This window comes from Ranitomeya imitator, chromosome 5 (assembly GCF_032444005.1).
Source record: "Ranitomeya imitator isolate aRanImi1 chromosome 5, aRanImi1.pri, whole genome shotgun sequence".
Lineage (NCBI taxonomy): Eukaryota > Metazoa > Chordata > Amphibia > Anura > Dendrobatidae > Ranitomeya > Ranitomeya imitator.
Genome location: NC_091286.1, coordinates 219,539,008 through 219,563,445, shown reverse-complemented (window position 1 = coordinate 219,563,445; position 24,438 = coordinate 219,539,008). Strand labels below are relative to the sequence as shown.

The window sequence follows — 24,438 nt, the reverse complement described above, 5'->3', positions numbered from 1 at the left end:
AAGAAAAAAAAGAAGAAAAGAAATAAAATTAAATTAGAAGAATAAATATTTATCAGTATCTGTTTTTAGTGATTAAAAAAATACATACAGTTGCTTCTCACAAAATTAGAATATCATCAAAAAGTTAATTTATTTCAGTTCTTCAATACAAAAAGTGAAACTCATATATTATATAGAGTCATTCCAAACAGAGTGATCTATTTCAAGTGTTTATTTCTGTTAATGTTGATGATTATGGCTTACAGCCAATGAAAACCCAAAAGTCATTATCTCAGTAAATTAGAATAATTAAACAAAAAACACCTGAAAAGGCTTCCTAAGTTTTTAAAAAGGTCCCTTAGTCTGTTTCAGTAGGCTCCATAATCATAGGGAAGACTGCTGACTTGACAGATGTCCAGAAGGCAGTCATTGACGCAATCCACAAGCAAGCCACAAGAGGTAATTGCTAAAGAAGCTGGTTGTTCACAGAATGCTGTATCCAAGCAAATTAATGGAAAGTTGAGTGGAAGGAAAAAGTGTGGTAGAAAAAGATGCACAAGCAACAGGCATAACCGCAGCCTTGAAATGAATGCTAAGAAAAGGCCATTCAAAAACTTGGGGGAGATTCTCAAGGAGTGAACTGCTGCTGGAGTCATTGCTTCAAGAGCCACCACACATAGACGTATCCAGGATATGGGCAACAAGTGTCGCATTCCGTGTGTCAAGCCACTCATGACCAATAGATAAAGCCAGAAACGTCTTACTTGGTCCATGGAGAAAAAGAACTGGAGTGTTGCTCAGTGGTCCAAGGTGTTGTTTTCAGATGAAAGTAAATTTTGCATTTAATTTGGAAATCAAGGTTCCAGAGTCTGGAAGAAGAATGAAGAGGCACACAATCCAAGCTGCTTGAGGTCTAGTGTGAAGTTTCCACAATCAGTGATGGTTTGGGGAGCCATGTCATCTGCTGGTGTAGGTCCACTGTGTTTTATCAAGACCAGCGCAGCCATCTCCCAGGAAATTTTAGAGCAATACATGCTTCCCTCTGCCGAAAAGCTATTTGGAGATGGAAATTTCATTCTCCAGTAGGACTTAGCACCTGTCCACACTGCCAAAAGAACCAATATCTGGTTTAACAGTGTCACTGTGCTTGATTGGACAGCAAACTTGTCTGACCTTAACCCCATAAAGAATCTTTGGGGTATTCTCTAGAGGAAGATGAGAGACACAGACCAAAAAATGCAGCCGAGTTGAAGGCTGCTTTTCAAAGCAACCTAGGCTTCCATAACACCTCAGCAGTGCCACATGCTGATCGCCTCCATACCACACCGCATTGATGCAGTAATTGATGCAAAAGGAGCCCGGACCAAGTATTGAGTGCATTTACTGAACATACATTTCAGGAGGCCAACATTTCGGATTTTAAAATCATTTTTCAAGCTGGTGTTATACAGTGGAGAGGCACACCATTCAAGCTGCTTGAGGTCTAGTGTGAAGTTTCCAAAATCAGTGATGGTTTGGGGAGCCATGTCATTTGCTGGAGTCGGTCCACTATGTTTTATCAAGATCAAAGTCAGAGCAGCTGGCTACCAGAAAATTTTACAGCACTTCATGCTTCCTTGGAGCATGGTCCTAACTATCCTTATGCTGCCGACTCAAAATTTTTACCATAACCAGGTTCCTCACATCATGTTCTCACATGCTTTATGCATTTAATAGCCCTCTGTGTCTGTACTATTACATACTTAGGCTGATAACCGGTTCATGCAGCATTACATGAACACCTTATTCTTACACTATGGATGGTCCGAACAACTAAAGCAATTGTTAACATCCACATTTTGTGTCTCCCCTTTTCCTCATAGATTGTAAGCTTGTGAGCAGGGCCCTCATTCCTCTTGGAATCTGTTTTGATCTATGTGCTTATTGTTATGCTGTAGTGTCTATTGTATATACAAGTCCCCTCTAAAATGTAAATGCTCGGAATATGTTGGCGCTATAGAAATAATTTTTTTAAAATTATTATTCCCTCTGCCAACAAGCTTTTTGGAGATGGAAATTTCATTCTCCAGCAGGACTTGGCACCAGTCCACATTGTCAAAAGTACCAATACCTGGTTTAAAAACAACAATATCACTGTGCTTGATTGGCCAGGAAACTTGCTTGACCTTAACCCCATAGAGAATCTATGGGGTATTGTCAAGAGGAAGATGAGAAACATCAGACTCAACAATGTAGACAAGATGAAGGCTGCTATCAAAGCAACCTAGGCTTCCATAACATCTCAGCAGTGCCACGTTGCATTGATGCAGTAATTGATACAAAAGAAGCCCCGACCAAATATTGAGTGCATTTACTGAACATACATTTCAGTAAGCCAACATTTTGGGTTTTAAAATAATTTTGCAAGCTGCTGATATAAAGTATTCTAATTTACTGAGATAATGACTTTTGAGTTTTCATTGGCTGTAAACCATCATCATCAACATTAACAGAAATAAACAATTGAAATAGATAACTCTGCAATGACTCTGTATAATATATGAGTTTCACTTTTTGTTCTGAAGAACTGAAATAAATTAACTTTTTGATGATATTCTAATTTTGTGAGAAGCACCTGTATATATGTTACCAGTAATTACGCTGTGCCAATTTCCATTTTATATTTTTAGTTTTTTCCTCCTCTTCTTCAAATTGCTATTGCTTTCTTTTTCGTCCATCTAACCTTATGAGGGCTCATTTTTTGCAGGTTTTCTTTTTTTGGTTGTTCTTTCTAATGACACCATTCATTTTTATCATGTCATGCACTGGAAAGCGGGGAAAAAATGCATTGAAACTGCAAAACGTGCGATTTCAAAATTGCTTTTTGGGTTTTTTATTTACCATGTTCAATATAGGGTAAACTGACCTAGCAATATGATTCTCCAGATTAGTACAAGTACAGATACCAAACATACATAGTTTTTTTTATTTAAGTAATGAAAAAAAATTGTAAGAAAAAAATAAACAACACTTTCTTGTGTCGCCAATTTCACAGACCTGTAAGAATTTATTTTACTGGATATGGGGTTGTGTGAGGGCTTATTTTTTGCTCCCTGAATTGCCGTTTTTATGGCTATCATTTTGGTGTACATATGATGTTTTGTTCGACTTTTATTGCATTTTATTGCAATGTTGCGGCTGCCAAAAAAACGTAACTCTAGAGTTTTGATTTTTTTTCCCTTCATTACACCATTTACCGCTCAAATTGATTTATTTTAGATTTTGATAAATTGTACTTTTATGAATCAGCAATACCATATGTGTTTTTGTTTGTTTCATTTTTATTTTTATTGTGATGAAGGGGGGTGATTTGAACTTTTGTTTTCACATTTTTAAACATTTTTTTTTACTATTCACTGTATTCAATAGTCCCCTTAGGGGACTTGAAAATGCGATTGTCTGATCGCTTCTGCTATACACAGGAGTGCATTAGCGCTGCTATGTACAGAGAAAGTCCCAATTTCCTATGAATGCCAGCCATAGGCTGGCTGTGAAAGGAGGATTGTAATAAAGGCATGGGGGTCTTCAGCAGATCCTTGGCTGTCATGACAACCCATCGGTGCCCCCATCACATAACAGGTGCACCAATGGGCACTGGAAATTACGCACTACCCCTTGCCGGCACGTGTTAAATCCCATTGTCAAAGATTGATAGTGGGATTCAACAGGCTAACAGGTGCAGGTGGAGTTCAACTTCACCCAAGGATGTTAGAGGCGCATGATGGCTCAATAAATCAGCTGTCATGTGCCCGGGAAGAGGCTGCATCAAAGTCAGGGAGGCGGAATGTGATGTACTGATACATCATATGTTGGTAAGTGGTTAATATAGCAAATAATTGGCTTTAATTAATCTTGTTCAAAATGTAAACCCCATGAAGTATTATACATTAAATTACAAACATAAGCTTCTAACAAACTTTGAAATCACTTACCATTCCATGATTTAGCCAGGGTGGAATGAAATTATCCAGCAGCTTTGGGTAAACAAGCTCTCTGTCATATAAGTAGATAACCCAGAACATGGTCACCACAAACTGAAAAAAAGAGGGGAAAGGGATAAACAAGTCAATAAATGCAATGCTTTTGTCTACCGGTTATTTGAGAATCCATGTAACTCTAAGGTATGGAAAGCATGTTCTGCAATCAGCATTACTGTTCCATCATCAAAATGTTATTTTTATATATACACAGGTTGCAATCATAACGGAAAGTGTTGGCACCCTTAAAATTGTTCCAGAAAATTATTAAAGGCAAATTGGACATAATTTCAGACAAAACCCCAAAAGTCGGCTGGACAAAATTGTTGGCATCCTCAGCTTAATATTTGGTTGCACACCCTTTGGAAGAAACAACTGCAACCAATGGCTACATATAACCATCAACAAACTTCTTGAAACTCTCAACTGGAATTTTGGACCACTCTTCTTTTGTAAATTGCGCCAGGTCTCTCATACTTAAAGGGTGCCTTCTCCCAACAGAAATTTTAAGATTTTTCCACAGGTGTTCAATGGAATTTAGATCCAGACTCATTGCTGGCCACATCAAAACTCTCCAGGGCTTTGTTTCTATTTTTGGGTGCTTCTTGAGGTATGTTTGGGGTCATTGTCCTGCTGAAAGACCCATGACGTAGGAAGCAAACCTAACTTTCTGACACTGGGCACTACATTGCAACCCAAAATCCATTGGTAATATTCAGATTTCATGATGCCTTGCACACAGTCAAGGCACCCAGTGCCAGAGTTAGAAAAATAAACCCAAAACATCTTTGAACCTCCACCATATTTGACTGGAGGTTCAGTGTCTTTTCTTTGTAGGCCTCATTTAGTTAAACAGTAGAATGATGTGCTTTAACAAAAAGCTTTATCTTGATCTCATCCATCTACAAGACGCTTTCCCCAAAGGATTTTCACTTACTCATGTACATTTGGGCAAACTGCAGTATAGCTTTCTATGTCTCTGTATCAGCAGTTTGGTCATCCTGGGTTTCTTGTCATAGCATTTCATTCCATTCAAATGTCACTGGACAGTTCGTGCTGATACTGATGCACCCTGAGCCTGCAAGTGAGTTTAAATTTCATTGGAACTTGACTGGGGCTGCTTAACCACCATCCCAACTATCCTGCGCTGCAACCTTTCAGCAATGTTTCACTGCAGTCCATGTCCAGGGAGATTAGCTACAGTGCTATTGGTTGTAAACTTGTTGATTATGTTGCACACCGTGGACAAAGGAACTCTGGAGATGGACTTGTAACCTTGAGGTTGTTGATATTTGTCAAAAATTTTGGATCTCAAGTCCTCAGGCAGTTACCTTCTCCTCTATCTGTTTTCCATGCTTAGTATGGCACACAGAGATACACAATGCAAAGACTGAATCAACTTCTCCCTTTTTTTTATCTGGTTTCAGGTGTGATTTTCATATTGCCCATACCTGTTACTTGCCACATGTGAGTTTGAACGATCATCACATGCTTGAAACAAAGTTATTTACTACATTTTTGGGAAGGTTCCAACTATTTTTTCCTGCCCATTTTTGGGGTTTTGTATGAAATTATGTCCAATTTCCCTTTTTTCCTCTGTTTTTTTGTGTTGTTCCAATTTTTTTCCTTCGTGTGTAGCAAAACATGTGTAATTGCAATAATTTTCTGGGAGAAACACTTTTGACCATGGCTTTATTCCCTGAATTATTATATTTTAGCACCATGATGGCTATTTCTTTTTTAAAATGTACTCTGTAATCCTCCAAAATCTCATTTGTGTATTGTATTCAAAATGCCTACCTTAGACCACCATCTACATTTTTTTGGTGGATTTATATATGGGAAGAACTCTGCAGCAGACTGAAAATTATTAGATTAACTTCTCGACATACTGTAAGTATGCCCAGGACGTAGCTACGTTATGGCAAGTCTACATGGCTGGTAGAAGCAATGCAATAGCTATAATGCATAGCAGCAGTCCTTGTTCTCTGCGGTTTTACCCTCATCTATGGTGTAATCAACACTGATTTGTGTCAAACAAGTTAGTACACAGGTTAATGTTCTATCATTCCAGATTCTTGCCAGTACATTAGTGTAAAAAAACCTATTTGGAATTAAACAAAAAAAAAACAAAACACAAAAAGAAATTAAATAAAACAAAACTGGCTGCAGTGACCGCAATTCAAATACATTATCTAATGGGAGTTTGTGGTAATCTGAAATTGACATTCTGTTTCACTAAAAGCATATATGGCCTTGCCCTTCAACAATGTATTATACTACATTTTGTTCAGACTGGTTACTGTGTCTAAATATAAAATTTTTACAAGGCAACCTTGAAGGAAATTTATGCACAGAGCAGATATTTTTTACAACAATAATAAAGAGATTAAAAATGTAAGCCACTGAGACTTGTGGGGTTGGGGGTATCTTGCATGGCTGCTTTTTACAAGACCTCCAGATGGATAACTAATCAATTCAGCTACAGTGACTTGCAAAAGTATTCATCCCCTTGACTTTTTTTAACTATTTTGTTACTTTACAACTTGGGTTTAAATATTTTTGCAATCCACTTTGTGTGTGATGTGCGACACCCACCAGGGCCTTGTGGTACTCGGATCCCGGTCAGACAGTTCTTTGGGGAAGTCATGGGGCCATGACCCGACTCCGTGGCCCTGGGTGTGCAATAAAAATGCAAGAGGAAAAGTTATTTGGGATTGACTCGTGATGCCACCCGTGGTGTTCGGCAAGGGAAGGCCGACGCTGCGGTTCAGATCCACTGGGGCCGATGGTGATGCAGCAAAAATGGTACAGCTCCCCACAGGTAGAGCGGGGCCGCAGGGCAGATAAAACAGGCAGCTCAGGTGGTGGTGAACGTTGGGGTGCAGAGAATAAGCAAGGGACGGGAAATATAGTTTTATTTACCTTTACTTCTTGGTAGATGAACATGCAATCCGGGGTACCAGTTACCGATGACAGAAAGAGTCCGGCTAGCCTGAAAGCGTTCAGGGGGTCTACCTTACCAGGTGGGTTTGGAGGCCTTCCTGCTTTGCTCCATTTTTGGGTCCCTGGTACCTGTAGCTAAACTACGGCCCTCTCTTGCATGTTGGATTTGTTCTGTATGGCAGACAGCTCGAGCCTATCACAGGCACTGCCTTTTCACTGGCAGCCCAGGGCTCCTCTGTGGGTCATTTGCATTGTAGCTGTTCCATCCTGCATGTCCACATGTATATTTTTTTTCTCTGAACCCTGCTTATACAGGTACTATACAGATGATCAGGTTTTTAAATACATCAGATAGGGATTATAACACATTAGATAGGACTGCTCTATTATGGGTATGCCTTGGCGATTGGTGGAGCAGCTTAACATACATTTTTTTGCAAAAAAATGTATTAACTAAATACCCTGTATTTTTTTTTTCATTTTTTGACTAGCACTTGCTTATTTACTGTGACTTTTTTACAACAGAGTATTTTTGACCTCTCTGTGCGTTTTTGTGTCTTCAAGCCCCGGGCTCTTGGTCCAGATTTGGCTGTCAGGGCATACAGCATCCACATGGCCAAGGACTCTGGTGTTCTTCTTGTCAGCGCTCCGCTGAGGGGTCAGCTCTGACGCAGCTGCAATCCCCAGAGTCCTTGTCTCTGCTCCTCTCTCTCCTCACACTCACTCCCTCACAGACTTCTTTAACTCCTCCTCCTGACCAGAGAGCAGCTCGCCAGAAGTCGGGTCTAGAGCTCCCCCCCTCTGGCCTGGAGCAATGATGCATGCTGTGTATTACCTGGCATGGGGACCTCTTCCTGCTTCCAGGCATGACATCACCCTTCAGAGAGAGGCAATGTCACCATGGCAACCGGACTCTGGGGTGCCACATTCCCCCCTAGTTAACTTAAGTACATCCCTGACTGAGAAAACACAACAAGAACGGTTAATGACAACAATAAATGTAAAAAATTCCAAAAACCACCAAAAAGAAAAACAATAACACAGTTACTGCAGCGCCTAGTCCTTACGCTGCTGTCCAGGAATTGTCTTTGTCCATGTAGCTGAGGTTTGGCTGGTGGGAACCGCCTTAGCCCACTTTGTGTGTAGACCCTGGGCGTGGCTACAGCACACTCTGTAGGAAGGCCTGGTTTTCGGCCATGCCGGCAGTTATTTTCAAGGCCAAGTCGGGGTAACTAATTACAAGTAAGGATCTGGCCAAACTTAGTCATGTGGCCCAATTGTCCTTCAACAGGTTATTACGAATATTTAAAAGTTCATATAGTAAGTCTCTATAGGCTCTCATGCTTAACGGTTGCAATTATACACATTGTTAACTTATTTACATTTGTAGTCCCTATACTGGACTGGGACCTGACCTCTCTTTCTACGGGTGGATCTTTGCAATACAGGTATCCCTAATGACCTAGCTTGGTCTAGTGTGTTTGTTGTTGATGTTGTGGACCCACTAGTGTCTGTGCTACTGGTAGGCCTGCATTTTACTGGTAAACTGGGCAGCCGTCCGCGACTTCTTAGACTCACCATGGGTCTGACAGATTCACCGCTAGCAGGGGTAGATTTTCAAGCTCCTCTGCAGATGTGGCATCTGTTACTGGAACCGATGGGTCTAGAGTCTCTGCTGCTTCAGGTGCAGCAGGTTGGAGAAAGATCAGGACAGTTACTACAATGGCTTGATTCACCTGCATCCAAAACTGGGGAAAGTCTCCAAGAATGGTATGGATCTTCTCTTCCACCTCTTTTATGGGTTGAGGGGCATCTTGTTCTTCCTCGACAATGCTGCTGAGGTTTCTCCTCCATCCTTACTGACGAGGCAAACCTTGTTATTATCAAAGTTTGAAGGCATGACGGTGTATGGTTCAGCCTCCCACTGATTGTCCAGTTTGTGCATCCTCCTCTTTCTTTTGAGGACCTGTTCTCCTGGTACTAAAGGAGTAGATGGAGCTTGGTGGTTGTAGCTCTTTTCCTGTCTCTGCCTGGCCTGGGACAAACTTCGCTCCACGTACTCTTGCACTTTGCGGTATTGCTGCTGCCGCTCTGTATCCCATTCGGCATCAGATGGTGTCATCTCAGATATTACGACTCCCATGTCCAAGTCAATGGGTAACTTTCCAGGTCTCACCCTCATCAGGTAGGCTGGGGTGCAGTTGGTGGAGTTTACCGGGATATGGTTATATAGATCCACCAGATCCGGCAGCTCTTCTGGTCACAGGTTTCGCTCTTCCAGGGGCAAGGTTCTCAACAGGTCAATTACCACCTGGTTCATTTTCTCATGCAGGCCATTTGTCTGTGGATGGTATGGCGTTGTCCTGATTTTCTTGCAGCCATACAGATAACAGAATTCTTAGAACACTTCTGCCTCAAAGGCTGCGCCTTGGTCGGTGAGCACTTCAGGGTAACCATGCGGTCGACAAAAATTTTCTTGAAACACTTTGGCTGCTGTTTTCGTGGTTTGGTCTTTGACAGGCACGACTACCAGGAAACTTGAGTAATGGTTAATGATGGTCAAAGCGTAGGTGTAGCCAGTCCTACTGGGAGTCAACTTCACATGATCCAAACCTACTGTCATGATCCGTTCCGGAGTTTAGTCCTGTCTGCTCTTTCTCTGGGTGGATCATGTCAAGGGTTGCTCTGCCTCATTCTGGGCTCAGGTTTGCTATTTAGCTCCCAGGTATCCTGAGGGTGGTGTCAGCTATAGCTCTGTCTTTGGCGTGTGAACCTGACTCTGGAAGCCCTTGGTTTGTCCTACTGTGAACCCTGACTTGTCCTGTGTCTGTTATCTCCCCCTGGCTGCCCTTTCCCAGTGTCTCTTTGTTTGTCTGTATATCTGCTTGACTCCCTGGTTCTGATCTCTTGGCTTGGCTTTTTGACTCCGTTTCAGTTTGTCCCTATTGTACCGTATTTTGCTCATCCTGGTTTACTGATCCCTTGCTATGTCCTGACTATCCATTCTGTCTAAATCCTTTTGTACTGTTGTGCTCTGACTTGGTTTTCCTGACCTCGCTCTCGCCACTAGGAGGCATCTGTTTAGTTGCTCTGTGTGTGCAGTCTGGCTTCCCTTCCAAGCTCCCCCTGGTGGAGGTTGCGCTGTACTGCACTGCAGCTGCATGACATTATAGCTGACCAACACATTTAAAGGGATTTCTGCATTTTTTTCTCTCTGCTCTGTTTGTTATGGATCCGCTCCATACCTTGGCGGATCAAATGGGTAGCTTGACAGTTATGATACAAGACCTGTTTGTGGAACAGAGGGTCTTGTCCTCATCTCATAACCACCTGCAAAGGGAGCTTTTTGACACAGTTAAATCATTGCAGACTGACTGTAAGCTCTGTGACACTGTTTATGTCTCTTTGCATACCTTCTCTGGGGAGAGGGAGAGATTTTTTACTTTTAAGGAGAGTTGCAAGCTTTTTTTTTCTCTTAGACCCAGATCTTCTGGAGATGAGAGTCAGCGGGTGGGGATAATCATTTCCTTACTGCGGGAGGGACCTCAGTCATGGGCCTTCTCTTTACCTGCTTCTGCCCCTGAATGTGTGTCTGTGGACAAATTCTTTGAGGCTTTGGGACTGATTTATGACGAACCAGACTGGGTCAGGGTAGCAGAGGACATGATCATGAGTCTCTCCCAGAATGAACTCACTGCTGAACAGTATTGTTCTGAGTTTAGGCGGTGGTCCGTTGAGGTGTCTTGGGGTGACTCTGCTCTGAAGCGCCTGTTTGAAAGAGGACTTTCAGATCATCTCAAGGACCCGCTGGCCCTTCATACGCCACCCAGTTCCCTGGTAGAGGCCATGACTCAGGCCATTCGTATGGACCGGAGTTTACGGGAGAGAAGAATTATCCAGCATGAGATTCCTGTTTTGCCTGCCAAGTTTGAGGCGATGTCATTCAAGGAGACAATGGAAGTTGGTGCCACCAATTTCAAGGAGAAGGAAAGGAAACGGCGACATGATGGGAAATTATGTTTTTATTGTGGAGGTCCGAGACATTGGAAGAAGGACTGCCCCTCTTTTCCATCGAGTAACAAGCTGCCGAGTCTGGGTTATGGTCTGGGAGGCCATCCAGACTCACAGGTACCATTTTCGTCATTTCAAAAAGTTTTGTTAGAGGTGGAACTGTGTTCTGGAGCTGGTTTTGCATCCACTTTAGCATTTGTGGACTGTGGATCTTCCATGAACTTCATTGACTCTGGTCTTGTCTGGTCTGGTCTGGTGTCCAAATTAAAGTTAGGGACAGTTAGGCTAGAGACTCCCATCCATATAGTTGCCATTGATAAGATAGTGTTGGCTCAAAATGTCCTTAAATTTGTCACTGAGGAGTTCCTCCTCAAGGTGGGGTCCTTGCACCAGGAACGTATTTCATGTTATGTTATGAATAATCTTCCTGTGGGACTGGTGTTGGGGTTCCCCTGGTTGCAGAGGCATAATCTTGTTATAGACTGGGGATCTTGTAATATTGTTAAATGGGGTTCTAATTGTTCCAATGGTTGTCTTTCTGCTGTGCTTGTGTCCACTAATAATCCAGAGGGTATTCCGGAGTACCTAAAGGACTTTGGGGACGTGTTCTCCGAAAAAGAGGCTGAGGTCTTACCACCCCATCGTTCTTATGATTGTACCATCAATCTTATTCCGGGTGCTAAATTGCTCAAAGCCCATTTGTACAATCTTTCTGGTTTGGAACGTATTGCCATGAAAAACTATATCTCTGAAAGTCTTCGCAAAGGTCACATCCATCCCTCTGTCTCACCTGTGGCCGCAGGATTTTTTTTTGTCAAAAGGAAAGATGGTGGTTTACGTTCATGCCTCGATTTCCGGGAACTAAATGAAATTATGGTGAGAAATACCTACCCTCTCCCACTCATTCCTGATCTTTATAACCAATTGTCTGGGGCTAAGTGGTTTTCCAAACTGGATCTTAGGGAAGCATATAACCTTATCCGTATTCAGGAGGGGGATGAGTGGAAAACGGCATTTCTCACCTCCAAGGGTCTGTTTGAGAATTTGGTCATGCCCTTCGGTCTCACTAACGCGCCCGCGGTGTTTCAAAATTTCATGAATGATGTATTTTCTGATTTTATCGGCCACTTTATGGTTGTATACCAGGATGATATCCTTGTTTTCTCACCGGACAAGGAATCCCACATTGGTCATTTACATGCTGTTCTTCACAGGTTACAGGAAAATTCTCTGTTCGCTAAACCCGAGAAATGTTTGTTTTCTGTCCAGGAGCTTTCTTTTCTGGGGATCATCCTTTCTGCTAATGGGTTTCAGATGGATCCCAGAAAGGTACAGGCCATTGTTGATTGGGTGCAACCCAGAGACCTCAAGGGGTTGGAGCGTTTTCTGGGTTTCGCCAATTACTATCGGAAATGTATTAAGGGGTTTTCTCAGGTTGTCAAGCCTCTCACCAATCTCACTCGCAAAGGGGCTGATATCAAAGTTTGGTCATCCTTGGCAGTTGAAGCATTTATTACATTAAAAAAGCATTTTAGGACTGCTCCTGTATTAGTTCAGCCCGTTCCATCTGAATCATTCATTGTAGAGGTTGACGCATCAGAGGTGAAAGTAGGGGCGGTGTCGTCTCAGGGACCCGTTACTTTGACCAATTTAAGACCATGTGCCTTTTTCTCCCGGAACTTTTCTTCTGGAGAGAGGAACTATGTATGATGTTGGGAACCGGGAGTTATTGGCCATAAAATTGGCTTTCGAAGAATGGAGGCATTTTTGGAGGGGGCGGTTCATCGGATCACGGTGATTACTGATCACAAGAACTTGTCTTATATTGAAACTGCCAAATGGTTAACTCCTAGACAGGCTAGGTGGTTGCTTTTTTTCTCTCGTTTTCATTTTTCTATCACTTTTCGGCCTGGTTCCAAGAATGTCAAGGCTGATGCCTTATCTCGCAGTTTTGATCCGATATCACACCCGAACCTCCTTCCTCCATTCTTCAGCACAGGGTGGTTGTTGCGGGGGTATCCCCTGAATTGGAGCTGGAGATTTGAAAGGTTCAGTCTCTTGCTCCTCCCTCTTTGCCTGGCAATTAGCTTTTTGTCCCAGTTCGGTACCGATTGAGGGTTCTCCAGGAGTTCCACGATTCTGCTCTCAGTGGACACCCGGGGATCCCTGCGACCCGGAAAGCCATTGCGAGGCTGTTTTGGTGGTCCTTCATGACCTCTGATGTCGCTGTGTTTGTGTCTGCTTGTGATACCTGTGCCTGTGCTAAGAGCTCCCATAACCGGCCGGCAGGGGAATTGGTGCCATTGCCCATTCTGGATAGACCTTGGACTCATTTGTCCACGGATTTTATCACTGACCTCCCTTCTTCTAATGGCAAAACTGTAATCTGAGTAGTGGTTGACAGATTCAGTAAACAGGTGCATTTTGTACCTCTGGCAGGATCGCCTAATGCTGAAACATTATCTAAGCTGTTTATTGAGCATGTTGTACGGTTGCATGGTGTGCCATTGAATGTGGTTTCTGATAGAGGGGTACAATTTGTGTCCAAATTTTGGAGGGCATTTTGTAAAAAATTGGGTGTTTGTTTGACGTTCTCCTCTGCTTACCATCCTGAAACTAACGGTCAGACGGTGAGGACCATTCAGTCTCTTGAACAGATTTTGAGGTGTCTTGCTACGTCTTGGCAGGATGATTGGTGTTCTTGGTTGCCCCTGGCTGAGTTTGCATTTAACAATCGGATTAACCAGTCCAAGGGCACCTCCCCATTCTTCTGTAACTACGGTTTTCACCCTCATTTTGGTGAATTTTCTAGGCTGGATTCAGGATGTCCAAGTGATGATACGGCAGTGCAATGTTTGGGGGAGGTGTGGAAGGAGGTCCAGAAGAACATCGGAGAGGCTCAGGGCAAACATAAACTTTTTGCGGATAAGCGATGGTCTGTGGGACCTATATTCCTGGTAGGAGATAAAGTGTGGTTGTCTACCAGGAACATTCGTCTCAAGGTTCCTTCGGCTAAGCTAGGTCCCAGGTATATTGGTCCTTACGAGATCATTGAGGTGATGAATCCAGTTGCCTTTCGCTTACAACTTCCTCCGTCGCTTTGGATTCCCAATGTGTTCCATAAGTCCCTTCTTAAGTAATTTTTACCATCCTCTGCTGGGCCTCCATCCCCTCCGCCTCCGGTCTCTGTGGATGGTCAGACCGAGTATGAAGTGGAACAGATTGTAGATTCTCGCATGGTCCGTAGTTCTATTCAGTACTTGGCCCATTGGAGGGGTTACGGTCCTGAGGATCGATCTTGGGTCCTGGCACAATCTGTCCATGCTAATCGACTGGTCCGGGCATTTCATGTACGTTATCTTGGAAAACCTGGGGTCCAGTGACCCCCCTTGAGAGGAGGGTACTGTCATGATCCGTTCCGGAGTTTAGTCCTGTCTGCTCTTTCTCTGGGTGGATCCTGTCAAGGGTTAACTTTGCTCTGCCTCATTCTGGGCTCGGGTTTGCTATTTAGCTCCCAGGTATCCTGAGGGTGGTGTCAGCTATAGCTCTGTCTTTGGTGTGTGAACCTGACTCTGGAAGCCCTTGGTTTGTCCTACTGTGAACCCTGACTTGTCCTGTGTCTGTTATCTCCCCCTGGCTGCCCTTTCCCAGTGTCTCTTTGTTTGTCTGTATATCTGCTTGACTACCTGGTTCTGATCTCTTGGCTTGGCTTTTTGACTCCGCTTCAGTTTGTCCCTATTGCACCGTATTTTGCCCGCCCTGGTTTACTGATCCCTTGCTATGTCCTAACTATCCATTCTGTCTAAATCCTTTTGTACTGATGTGCTCTGACTTGGTTTTCCTGACTTTGCTCTCGCCACTAGGAGGTGTCTGCTCAGTTGCTCTGTGTGTGCAGTCTGGCTTCCCTACCAAGCTCCCCCTGGTGGAGGTTGCGCTGTACTGCACTGCACCTGCATGACACCTACCAAGTTCAAGCGGTTGTTTGGTGACTATGGGCTGTAGGGGAGCACTCTAGCTATCACGGTCTTTCCGTCTCAGGTTGCATGGACCACATTCTCCACACCATTTCTCAATTGCTTTCCTCATGCCAACCCAGTAGAATTGCTCACATAGCAGGACTTCCAACTTCTTCCACCCAAAGTGTTCTGCTCCATCGTGGCATGCTTTTAAGACCATTGGCGCATCCCGCTTCTGGATTACCATCTGCCAGACCAGTTTGTGGGTTCGGGAGTTGACGCTTCTCCACAACTGTTGGGTCTCTTGTGGAGCATCTGGACTAGGGTGTGAATCAGCTTTTGTCATCAATTCCTTTACTAGGCAGACTGCCGGGTCGCTATCCTGCATCTCTGCCCATCCATGGTGGGGCAACAGGTTAAACGTGGCCTCTTGCATGACATAGCGCTTGTACCTCATGCAATGGGAGCACTGGGCCGCTTCGTAGTGGTGGAAGGCTGGTAACTCAATTTCTTCTAGTTTTTCTGGGTCTTCTCCCCTGTCTAGTAAATTGGGCATCCTGGACAGCGCATCAGCATTAGCATTCTTATGCCCCACTCAGTACTTGGTGGTAAACTTGTAATTGTACAGCCGGGCCACCCATCGCTGTTCCAATGCACCTAGCTTTTCGGTTTCCAAGTGAGTCAGTGGATTATTGTCCGTGAAGACATTAAACTTTGCTGAAGCTAGGTAGTGTTTGAATCACTCGGTCACAGCCCAGACTATAGCGAGAAACTCCAACTTAAAGGAACTATAGTTGTCAGGGTTCCTCTAAGTGGGACAAAGCTTCCTGCTAGCGTAGGCAATCACTCTCTCTGCCTTTCTGCACTTGTGAGAGCACTGCTCCCAATCACACATTGCCAGCATCAGTGTAAAGTATAAATGGTTGGTCATAGTAAAGGTAGGCCAGGACTTCATCTACCGTGAGAACCAACTTCAGCAAGGTAAAGGATTCTTCTATCCTGTTGTTCCACTCAAACGGAGGACTCATGTTCTTGGCCTTCTTGGGTTGGCCCACTAGGAGGTCTTGCAGTGGTGTGGCTATCTTGGTGAAGCCCTTCATGAATCTCTGGTAGTAGCCTACCAACCCGAGGAACTGCTGTACTTCCTGAATGGTGTTGGGTTTTGGCCAGTCTCTGATAACAGTGACTTTGTCAGGGTCTGGTGCCACGCCTTCTGTGCTTACTACGTGGCTTAGGTATTGCACCTTGGGCTTCAAAAGGTGACATTTGGATGTCTTCACTTTCAGGCCAAAGTTGGACAGGGCTTCGAACACCTCGGCCAGATGCTTCAAGTGGTCTTCATAAGTCTTGGAGAAGACTATGATGTCATCCAGGTACAATAGAACCATCTCAAAGATCTTGTGCCCGAGGCAACACTCCATCAACCTCTGGAACATCCCTGGTGCGTTGCAAAGTCCAAATGGCATGCAGTTGAACTTGCATAAGCCCATTGGTGTCGTGAAGGCGGTCTTCTCTCTTCCTGCCTCTGCCACAGAAACCTGCCAGTACCCACTGGTGAGATCCAAGGTGGAGAAATAGTTAGCAGATTTCAGGGCAGCTAATGACTCCTTAATTCGTGGTAATGGGTAGACATCTTTATGTGTTATGCGGATTATCTGCCTGTAATCAACACACATCCTCATTGTACCGCCTTTCATCTTAATGAGGACTAACGGAGCTGCCCAGGAGCTACAACTATCTCTAATGAACCACGCTTTTTTCATCTCCCGTAACATGCCCTTAGCAAACTGGTAGTGGGCCGGGGGAACTGGGCAGTACCTTTCTTTAATGGGTGGATGGTCTACAGTGGGGATATGGTGTTGAACCCCTTTTACCTGCCCAAAGTCTAGTGGATGTTTGCTGATTACCCGTTCATATTCTTGAACCACCCGATAAACCCCATTCTTTTGGTATGAAGTGGTGGAGTCAATCCCTATGTGCAGCTTCTGACACTAATCCTCTAGCTGTTCTGCAGAGCCATTGTCTTCTGCCTGGTCGCACGGGACAATGGGTTCTACTGCCCGTATTGCGTTGTTATTGACAGTGAACAGCTTTGCAATGGTGACGTAGTGGGATAGTTTAACCTCTTTCTCCTCACAATTTAAGATGCGTACAGGTACCCTTCCCTTGCAGACATCTACTACCTTTCTGGCTGTCAGGATAGTAGGCCTGCTTTCTGAGTACATGGATTCTACCAGTGCCTGGTAATCTTGACCCCTGATACCTATAGCAGCTCGACACCAAATTAACATTTCAGATCTGGAAGATATTACAATGGGGAATGGGTCACTCACCCGCACACTGCTGATTTTTTAGGGAGGAAAGCCAAGTTGATGGTCTCTCCTGCGTATCTGGGCTGGAACCATCGGGGCAGTCACCAATGTTGCAGGGGGAAGAGATTACTGACCGGAGCAGTACAGGGCACCTGACTGATGGGGGCAGGTTGGACTTAAATAACAGTTTGTGCAGGAAGACAGGACACTTGGCAGGGACCGAGTTTGTGAGTAATAAGACGGTTAACTCCCTCTTCAAGGACCCACACCAGCTAGCTGTGCCTATACTTCCAGCTAGCCAGACTCCTGACGCTTCGTACCCAAAGTACAGTCAGAGAGACTTCCTCACCGGGTAGTGACCAGGAAAAAATACAGATCTTCGCTTTGCTTACCACCATGGATGCACAGCTTAGTCCCATCCTTGCGGTGCCTGTTGAGGACTGGCTCGTGCCTGTGGCTGTGTCCGCTGGACTTTGTGCCCCTACTGCGGCCTTGCTCACTGAAATCTCTGCTTCCCCTTCTGTGCTGCCGACCATCACTTCTGCCTCACTATGTGCACGGATCAGGAGATTGCGTGCCGAAGAACCCGGAGGATTCGTCATCGCAAGGAGAAAGTGCATCGCTCATCTGCGGGACCGGATCAGAGACATCTCGCGCTGCCTGAGGTGCCATCGTGGGATCTTCCAGCTGCCTTCCTCCAGCACACAAAAGACTGATAAGTTAACCTGTTACATTCTATTGCATTTGACTTTCCCCCTATCCTCGAATCACATTCCTTACCCCTCTGCTTGTACCATTACTGTTCTTTTACATAAAGAAACTGTGAACCCTTGTTCTGCCTCCTGCATGTCACTGCATCCTGCGCACCTGCTAGCATCCAACAAGTTGCGTAGTCAGCAGGATGCAGTCCAATAGCATGCAGGCAGCAGACCAAGCAGTTGGGGGTGGCTCCAGGACTAGCTTTTCCTTGGGGGCCATGTTGAGTAATTTATCCAAGTTCACAGGGAGCAACACTATGCTTTGGAGCTGGACTGAGTGCCTTAGGCCTCTTTCACACTTCCATTTTTTACAATCAGTCACAATCTGTCATAGTGTTGAAAAGACGGATCCTGTGCAGACTGTAAAAAACGGATGAACTGGTCCTTTTTTGATGGATCCGTCAAGGCTATATGCACACGTTGTGTATGGGTCTTCACGGTGGTTTTCCGCTGCAAAGACGCATACACAACACAACCCATGTTAAAAATAATAAAAAAATAAAAAATCGTGATATTCTTACCTTCTGGCGTTCCCCGCAGCCTTCCCGATGCTCGCGATGCTGCCGGCAGCTCCCGTTCCCAGTAATGCCTTGTGAAACAATAACCAGTGATGACTTAGCGGTCTGGCGAGACAGCTACGTCATCGAGTCATAGGCAGCATCAATAGTAAAAAGAGAGAGAGAGTGAAAGAGAATTTCCCTAACGGGAAATTCTTCCGTGCATGCTCAATTTCAAAAGACGGCATCCGTCGCTGGATTCCTGCTTTTGACAGTCAGCGACGGATCCTGCATCCATAGGCTTCCATTATAGCCAACAACAGACAGCACAGGATCCGTCGCTGAGCGATTTTACGACGTACACAAAAAACGTTTCTATGTGCTTTGTCTCCGCCCAACAGACAGCAATTTTACGATGGATCCAGCGCACGACGGATCAATCGGAGGCCATCCATCACAATCCGTCGCTAATGCAAATCTATGAAAAAAAACGGATCCAGCAGAAACATTTGCTGGATCCATTTTTTTCCCAAAACGAGGCATTGTGAGGGAAAAAGAAAGATGGAAGTGTGAAATAGGCCTTGAAGCATGATGAGAATGCACCCATGACCCCTGCGCCGGAGGCTGAGGTGGCCATTATGGCCCTGGACGGAGAAGCTAGGGATTCAGTAATGTTACGAACCCGACGTGACCGGGATACCTTTAATAAGGTGCTACAGATCTTGGAGGAGACCCACGGGGACCCCACAGACGTAGGGGAACTGAGAACATGACTTTTTAGTAGAATGCAGAAGGAGGGGTAGACCGTGACTCAATATATGAATGCCTTGCAAGAGCTACACACCGCAATCATTTGGAAAGACGGTAGGGGAGTAGGACCCACCAACATTATGCTACGAGACCTCCTAGTGACAGGCTTGAGAGACGTGCGGACAACACCAGCTCTGTGAGAACGTGTACGGGTGAACCCCAAATCACTTTCCATGAAGTAGGGAGTGAGGCACGCATGCGTGAACAAGAGCAAAGGGTGACAGTCCCGGTGGGGAAGGTTCAGAGCGTGGGGATGTAAATGCTATTGCTTAACCCCATTGGGTAGAAGAACTGAGAAGAGAACTTCTGAGTTTGAAAGTAGAACTGGCTGACATCAAGAGAAAATGGAAGCTACCAGTAACCCTTCAGAGGGCAGGGAGGGCCCAGAGCCATGACTCCAGAATACTCCAGAATACAACTGCGAAGAGAGCTGACACATTCAGTGCACTCACCGCGGAAGAGTGACAGATGAAGTAAGGAAAAGTAGTGGAAGTACTGCAAGTTTAGTGTCAACATGCCCCCAGAAATGGGCAGAAATAGACGGATGTGCAAAGCAATGCCTGGTGGACCCAGGCTCGCAGGTGACAAAGATGCCAGAGGCTTGTTACTGGAAACATTTTCCCCAGGCAAACCGACCCGAACTCTGGGGCTCTGAGATAAAGTTAATGGCGGCCAACCAACTACCCATCCCGGTCGTAGGGGTGGTATGGATGCAAGTGTCCAGCACTCTTGCACCCCTCCAATCTATTCTAAACTCTGCTGCCCGACTAATCCACCTGTCCCCCCGCTATTCCCCGGCCTCTCCCCTCTGTCAATCTCTTGACTGGCTCCCCATAACCCAGAGACTCCAGTACAAAAGCCTAACCATGACATACAAAGCCATCCACAACCTGTCTCCTCCATACATCTGTGACATCGTCTCCTGGTACTTTCCTGCACGCAACCTCCGATCCTCACAAGATTTCCTTCTCTACTCCCCTCTTATCTCCTCTTCCCACATTCACATGCAAGATTTCTCTCGGGCATCACCCCTACTCTGGAACTCTCTACCACAACACATCAGACTCTCGCCTACCATTGAAACCTTCAAAAAGAACCTGAAGACCCACCTCTTCCGACAAGCCTACAACCTGCAGTAATAACCGATTGACCAAACCGCTGCATGACCAGCTCTATCCTCACCTACTGTATCCTCACCCATCCCATGTAGATTGTGAGCCATCGCGGGCAGGATCCTCTGTCATCCTGTACCAGTTGTGACTTGTATTGTTCAAGATTATTGTACTTGTTTTTATTATGTATACCCCTCCTCACATGTAAAGTGCCATGGAATAAATGGTGCTATAATAATAATAAATAATGATAATCTGTGGAAAAGACCTGAGACGGAAAGGCGTGGTACTGACACAGGGAGAGGTGAACTATGGACCCAATGTCACCTTGGGGATGAATGTGCTGAAGGAGTTTGGAAGCCTTCTGCTCAGAGACTCCTCTAACAAGACTGTGAAACAATGGGGCCCACACACACACCATAGAAAAGAATTTTCCAGCAACTGACAAGAGTGGCACAATCCCTGGAGTCTAAATGCAAGGGGTAAGTGTTAGGGAAAGTAATCGTTCCGGCCTACACCAAGACTGTACTTCCACAAGGACAAACAGTGCTGTCCTTGCCCATTCGTGCTTGTGTCCCCATAGAGGGGATTGAGGTCCAAATCGAACCATCCTCTTCTGAACAACTAGCCACGGGACTCCTGGTGGCACGTACGTTGGCCATTGTAAGGGAAGGAACTATTCCAGTGCTGTGCATTAACTTAGAAGATCAGGACATTACTATCCTTCCCAGAAGTGTGGTGGCCCGAATTTTGAACCTACCGGAAGAAGTAATACCCCCCAAACAGTGCAATTGGAGGTACAACCTGGAGACACCTGGACTGTGTCAGTGAACTCCATCTCAGTGTCAGAACCTCGTTACATCAAGGAAGGCCGGCCCATATTGGAACAAATGTGGGCTGAACTGGCCGAACTCGAACGTGCTCAGGTACAACAGGTAGAAGCTCTGATGGGGAAGTATAAGGAAGTCTTCGCCCTCCACAAAGATGATTTTGGCTGCACCACTGCCATTGCGCACGAAATACCAACTGGAAGTGCCGCGCCCATAAGCGTGTGTTACCGACAAATTCCCCCACAGTTGTACCAGGAAGTGAAAAACATGCTGAATCAGATGCTGCAGGCCGGTGCGATCCAAAAGAGCCAGAGTCCGTAGGCTGCCCCAATTGTGTTGCTGTGAAAGAAAGATGGCACCTTGCGGTTTTGTGTGGACTACTGAAAACTTAACTCCTGTATGGTGAGGGATTTATACCCACTGCCCCGGATAGAGGAGTCCCTGTCTGCTCTGGGGAAAGCCAAGTTCTTCTCTACACTGGACCTCACCAGTGACTACTGGCAAGTCCCCATGTCTGAACAAGATCGAGCAAAAACTGCCTTCATTCTTCCCATGGGTCTATACGAATTCAAACGCATGCCGTTTGGCCTAGCCAATGCTCCCAGAACTTTCCAACGCCTCATGGAGAGGTGCCTGGAGGACTTGAACTTTGAGTCGGCACTCAACTATCTGGATGACATTATAGTCTTCTCAGCTTCATTTGAGGAACATCTGCAATGCCTGGAACAAGTGTTGGCCCGCCTTCAGAAGCACGGACTAAAGGTGAAGCCCCAGAAGTGTCATTTGTTCCACACACAGATTGAATACCTGGGTCATGTTGTTTCTGCCGAAGGGGTGGAACCTTCCAGACAGAAGGTCGCCGTGATTCAAAACTGGCCCACTCCAGAGACCGTGAAAGATGTGCGAGCATTCCTGGGACTGATTTGTTATTATAGGGGGTTTGTGAAGAATTTTGCTTGATGGGCAAAGACCTTACAGGAACTGTTGAAGAAGGTACCCACTGGTGGCAAGAACTGGAAAATTTGTTGGCAGGAGCCTCAAGAAGAAGCCTTTTAAGATTTCAAAAGGGCACTCACCGAAGCTCCCTTGCTGGCCTATGCGGATTTCTCTCAACCGTTCATTCTGCTGGGACTTGGGGCTGTGTTGTCACAGATGCAGGATGGAAGAGAGAGGGTGATTGCTTATGCCAGTCGGTCCCTTCATGATTCCGAATGCAATCCAGTCAATTACAGTTCTTTCAAGTTGGTACTATTAGCGTTGGTGTGAGCTATGATGGAGAGATTCACGGAATATCTGTCTGGCTCTGAAGTGTTGGTACAGACCGATAACAACCCGCTTGCGCACCTGGAGAATGTGAGACTGGGAGCCTTGGAACAGCGGTGGGTAACCAGGATGGTGAAGTTCCATTATAAAATTGCCTACAGGAGAGGGGCAGAAAATACACACGCCGATGCCCTGTCCCGGAGGAAGAGTACCAGACTCGAGTAGGACAGAGATGAAGAACTAGAGGATGAAGAGGTCCCTAGATTTTGGAGGTCCACCAGGACGGTGGTGGCAATGCAGGGACAGATACATACCCCAGCCCAAGACGACATACTGGGATGAACCAGAGATGAGTGGGTTCAGCTCCAACAGGAAGATGGCAAACTGGTTTTATTAAGATGATGTGTGGCTTCTCAGAGACTACCGAGCTCGTCGGAAAGGGGAACCTTATTCCCGGAGGCGTTGCGGATCCTATCACAGTGGGAACAACTATGAATGAAGAACGGCTTACTATATCGAAAAGCGCAACTACGTACCAAACCGAATGTGACCTGGCAAGTCCTCATTCCAACAACGTCACTATCTGAAATTGCTGTTGCTGCATACGAGCAAGGAGCCCACTTCGGTCTAGAGAAGACCTTCCAATGGCTACAACGGTTAATCTTCCATCCTCAGTTGAAGGCGAAAGTGGACGAGGCCTGTAGAAAGTGCCGAACATGTGAGCTGGCTAAGCCGCCAGAACAGAAGGCTCCTGTTCAGTTCATTATAACCTCCGCTCCTCTGGAACTCCTCACAATAGACTATCTGACCATCGGCCCGGCCAATGAAGGCTAAGAACATTGCCTGGTAACGGTGGATAATTTTACAAAGTTCGCCATGGTGACTCCTACACAGGATCAGACTGCACAGTCCGCTGCATATGCAATATGTAAGAACTTCATTCAATCCTATGGGTGTCTGAAGAGAATTCACTCCAATCAGGGAGCTTGTTTCTTGAGAAAAGTAATGGATGAATTGCACCACCTGTACCCGATTGACAAATCCCGCACCACACCGTACCACCCTTAGGGTATGTGCACACGTTGTGGATTCTCTGCGGATCCGCAGCGTTTTTTGCAGTGCAGAAATGCTGCAGATCCGCAATTGATTTACAGTACAATGTAAATCAATGAGAAAAAAAAATGCTGTGCACACGTTGCGGAAAATCCGCTGCGGAAACGCTGCAGTTTAAAAGAAGTAGCATGTCACTTCTTTTTTGTGAATCTGCAGCATTTTTGTACCCATTCCATTATAGAAAACCGCAGGGGTAAAAAACGCAGCAAATCCGCAAGAAAACCACAGCAAAAACGCACAAAAAACGCTGGGGAACCGCACAAAAAAGCGACAAATCCGCAGGTGCGTTTTCTGCCAGGAGAGGCAGAATCCGCACCAGAAATTCCTAAGCCTAATCTGCAACGTGTGCACATAGCCTTAAGGTAATGGATCATGTGAATGATTCAACCGTACACTGATTTAGATGTTAAGGACTCTAGAGGAAAATCGGAAAGCCCGGTGGCCAGAATACATCTCGGAACTGGTGTGGGTATACATTTATCGAATACACTGAACCAAGGGATATACAGTACTCCTTATTCCCTTCTGTTCAGCCGAGATGGAAAAGGAATCACCGAATTGGCCTTGGACCCAGAAGAGGACTACCCATGGATGGGGGTGTCCTTCTGGGTTCAAGAACATTGACACCGCCTGCAGACCTTACACCAGTTGGTCCAGACTAGGTTACAGGAATTAGAACATGCAGAGAGGACCTCGTCCGGAGCCACAGAGATTCGAGTTGGAGACCGTGTCTTAGTGCGGGAGAAGCGCCCTTGAGACAAGCTGGAACATCAATGGGAGAAAGACCCGTATCGGGTGAAGAAAAGAGTTAGTCCAGGGGTACCTGTTTACGAAG

General features: G+C 45.4%; 1 protein-coding gene across 2 annotated transcripts in view; it reads right to left on the bottom strand.

The window, feature by feature from the left end:
• The window catches only part of AIG1 (androgen induced 1), a 587,426-nt gene that overhangs the window by 264,493 nt on the left and 298,495 nt on the right, over positions 1-24,438 (bottom strand). For both annotated transcript variants that reach the window (XM_069725904.1, XM_069725905.1), the window contains exon 3: positions 3,951-4,052. In XM_069725904.1, the coding sequence (XP_069582005.1) occupies positions 3,951-4,052 (102 nt within the window). The remainder of the gene's footprint in view (positions 1-3,950; positions 4,053-24,438) is intronic.